This window comes from Morus notabilis, unplaced genomic scaffold (genome assembly GCF_000414095.1).
Source record: "Morus notabilis unplaced genomic scaffold, ASM41409v2 Scaffold93, whole genome shotgun sequence".
Lineage (NCBI taxonomy): Eukaryota > Viridiplantae > Streptophyta > Magnoliopsida > Rosales > Moraceae > Morus > Morus notabilis.
In genome coordinates this window covers 260,729-263,872 of record NW_010364330.1, presented here as the reverse complement: position 1 = coordinate 263,872, position 3,144 = coordinate 260,729, and the positions used below count along the sequence as shown (strand labels likewise).

At 39.6% G+C, this 3,144-nt stretch overlaps 1 protein-coding gene across 1 annotated transcript; it reads left to right on the top strand.

Moving 5' to 3' along the window:
* Window positions 1-210: 210 nt before the first annotated feature.
* LOC112093135 lies at window positions 211-906 on the top strand. The gene is made up of 2 exons (XM_024171036.1): window positions 211-276; window positions 409-906. Exons 1-2 carry the CDS (start codon window positions 211-213, stop codon window positions 904-906), a joined length of 564 nt encoding a protein of 187 aa, XP_024026804.1.
* The last annotated feature ends 2,238 nt before the right edge of the window (window positions 907-3,144 follow it).

Below are 3,144 nucleotides of genomic sequence, written 5' to 3'. Positions count from 1 at the left end.
CTTGCCACCCCGCGCGCCAGTGGCCCACCCCACACGCGCACCAGTGCCCCACCGCGTGCGCGCAACAGTGCCCCGGTTCTGTGTCTTTCTGTCGGTTCTATGTCGTTTTGGTCGGTTTTGACCGATGTCTGTTTTTTCTTTTTTTTTCAGAATTACCTCCCGAAGTACAACACAGATGAACTTCCTTGGATTAGACAGCTAAGGATGATCATGGATCCTATACAGGAGTACTTCCCAGTGAAAGTCACTATGAAGTCAAAGATCGAGGCCCTGGAGGTAATACGGCAAAATTTAGACCCTGAAACTGAAATGCCAATTTTCAAGGAATCTGTCTTGAGACATTTGATTTCGATATCTAAATATATGATCTATTTTGGAGTGTTGACAGACTATCTACTTCTGAGGTAGATAGAAACAGAAAAGAAACATGAGTTGTGGTTCATGGTTAATGGAAAGCCAACTCGGTTCGAAATGAGGGAATTTGCCTTAATCACAAGATTGAACTGCGGGGAATTCCTAGAGCCTGATGTGTTGTTGAAAGCTTCGAAGAATCTAAGATTGTTGGAGCATTTTAAGACCCAAGTAGTACTTGTTGCTGATTTAAAAAAATTGCTCACAGAAAACAAGATAAAAGGTAGCGATAAAGCAAAGATCGCTATCATTTATCTTTTAGCACAAGTATTACTATCTGGGGACGAGAAGAAGACCGTCCCACTGGAATGGTTGTCGTACGTCGACGATTTAGATTTCTTTAACAGCTATCCATGGGGCAGGGTGTCTTTTGAAGGCACTTTGTGGTCATTAAGGAAGAACCTAAGGGAGAAATTTCAGAAATGGGTTCGGAAAAGAGGTCATAAGAGCATCAAGGAAACCTACTCAGTATGTGGGTTTCCTTGGGCCTTCTAGGTATGTCGTACAATTATATGCATAATTTTTAATCATGGCCTTATAGTAAATAATACATAGTTTTCCAACCATGGCATAATTTTTAACACAAGTTTGGGCATTCGAAACTTTTCCAACCATCGGTGCCACGTTTGCAAAGATGGTTGATGGACGTCTTCCCAGAATCCTCAAATGGGAGGCACGTCGGGTTTCATTGGTCGAGGTTGGACAGATAGACAACCTCATGCACAGTGGTGATGTAAGAGTTTGAATACAATGTGTTTATAGGTATTTTTTTCAATGTGTTTCCACCTAAATAATCATTTAATGTATTTTTTTTTAATATATAGGGAATGGTCGTACCAATTCTTTATCCCACTGAGGAGGAATTGAGTAGTATGAGCATGAGGTTGTATTTGCCTTATGCCAATCAAGAAGATGCAGAGATTGACCAGCTTGCATCATTTTTGGACTCTGGTGCAAGAATGGTCTATGTCCAGCAACCGAAGCCTCCCAAACAACTTCCCTAACAACAACAACAACTTCCCCAGCAACAACAACAGCAGCAGTAGCAACAACAACCATAACAACAACAACAACAACAACCTCGTCTGCAAGATGGTATGTATATTGACCGCATTCTTGACATACTCTATCAGAGGATGGTAGAGTACAATGGTAGACATTTTGAAGCCATCAACAAGAGGTTAGACTCACTTGACCAATCAATTAGAGAAATAAAGGTTGAAATAACATGTCTAGCAAAACAACAGTTACAGCCACAGCCAAAGCCTGAGCCTAAGGAACAACTTGAGCCACAGGTTCAGCCAGAGCCTGCGGACATCGGTGCGTCACAGGTTCATCCAGAGCCTGAGGACGTCGGTGAGCCACAGGTTCAGCCAGTGCCTAAGGAACAACAGATGTGACAGGTTGAGCCAGAGCCAGAGTTTGAATCTAATAATGAAAAGCGACTTAAAAGGCCCAGCAAGTATTCTGAGTCGCCTTACACATATCCCCTGCGTAAGGTGATGAAGAAGATGTGGACTTATAACGATGCTGTCGAGGCCTTCAAAAAGTGGTTGGATGATACGAGTACAAACTCTGAGCTGAAAGAGTGTAGCTTTAGTGATTGGAGGAAGGACTTCTTCCAGATCCTCTTGAAGCCAGGTGTTTGGTTGTTCAATGATGTAAGTAATGACAACATAATTTCTAAAATTATAGTCTTGTTTTTTTATACCATTATCATTATACTAAATTTATTTTTTATGACGAACAGTAAATTAATGAGGCATGGGGTCTTCTATCTATGAGAAGGTCACGGGCCAACGAAGGAGAGTTCAATAATGATATTATCATCCTAGATGATGTATTTGGCCAGAAATTGAGAGGGCAATTCACCGCCAACAAATCCTGCTTGGCAAAGTATACATTTGACACCGATCTGGATGAATATGTTGATGGTCTCCGAATCGAATTCGGATGCGGAAGCGTGGTGCAGGAAAGAGGCGGATCGTGTATAACAAAAATTTTCATAAAACTTTTGAGATACTCTATAGAATATATTAATTTATGCATGAATAAATTAATCTCAATAATTCTTTCATTAAGAACTCAATCAGGAAAAATACCTGGAAGCCGACTCGGATGATAACTTAAGTTCTTTGACCACGAACAGTCCTTGCTCCAATCTTTGTGTTTAGAAAACCAATGTCTTCCACGTCAATTCCTATAATCCACGAAGACATGTGTGTGGGCACACATGAGACAAAATGGGTTACAATAAACACTCGAATTTCTACAAACACCAACGCATGCACGATGTGGAATTTTTTGGAGAAAAAATTTTCCTTCTCTCTATTAGGGAATTTCGGCCACCTCTAAAATTAGGGTAAAAATTAATTCCAAAAATTGTCTCAAAAATTGTCACAAAAAATTGTGTACACAATTTTCTATTATTCTCATATTTATAGAGTAGAAGTCAAACTTCTAGAAGGAATCAAATCTCTATCTCCAATTTGAATTTCGAACCAAAATTCTCCTCTATCCTTATCCATTGTGGCCGGCCACCTTAGGGGATCTTCATCCCTGTGTGGCGCCAAATTGCAGATAGAAAAGGAAGAGAAAATCATCATTTATCCTGTAGTCCAATTTTGACTCAAATTCAAATTCTAATTTAAGTTAAACTTAAATTAATTTGAATTCTAAATTGAACAACTTATCAAATAAGTTTAAATGGATAAATCTAGATGTGTTCAAATT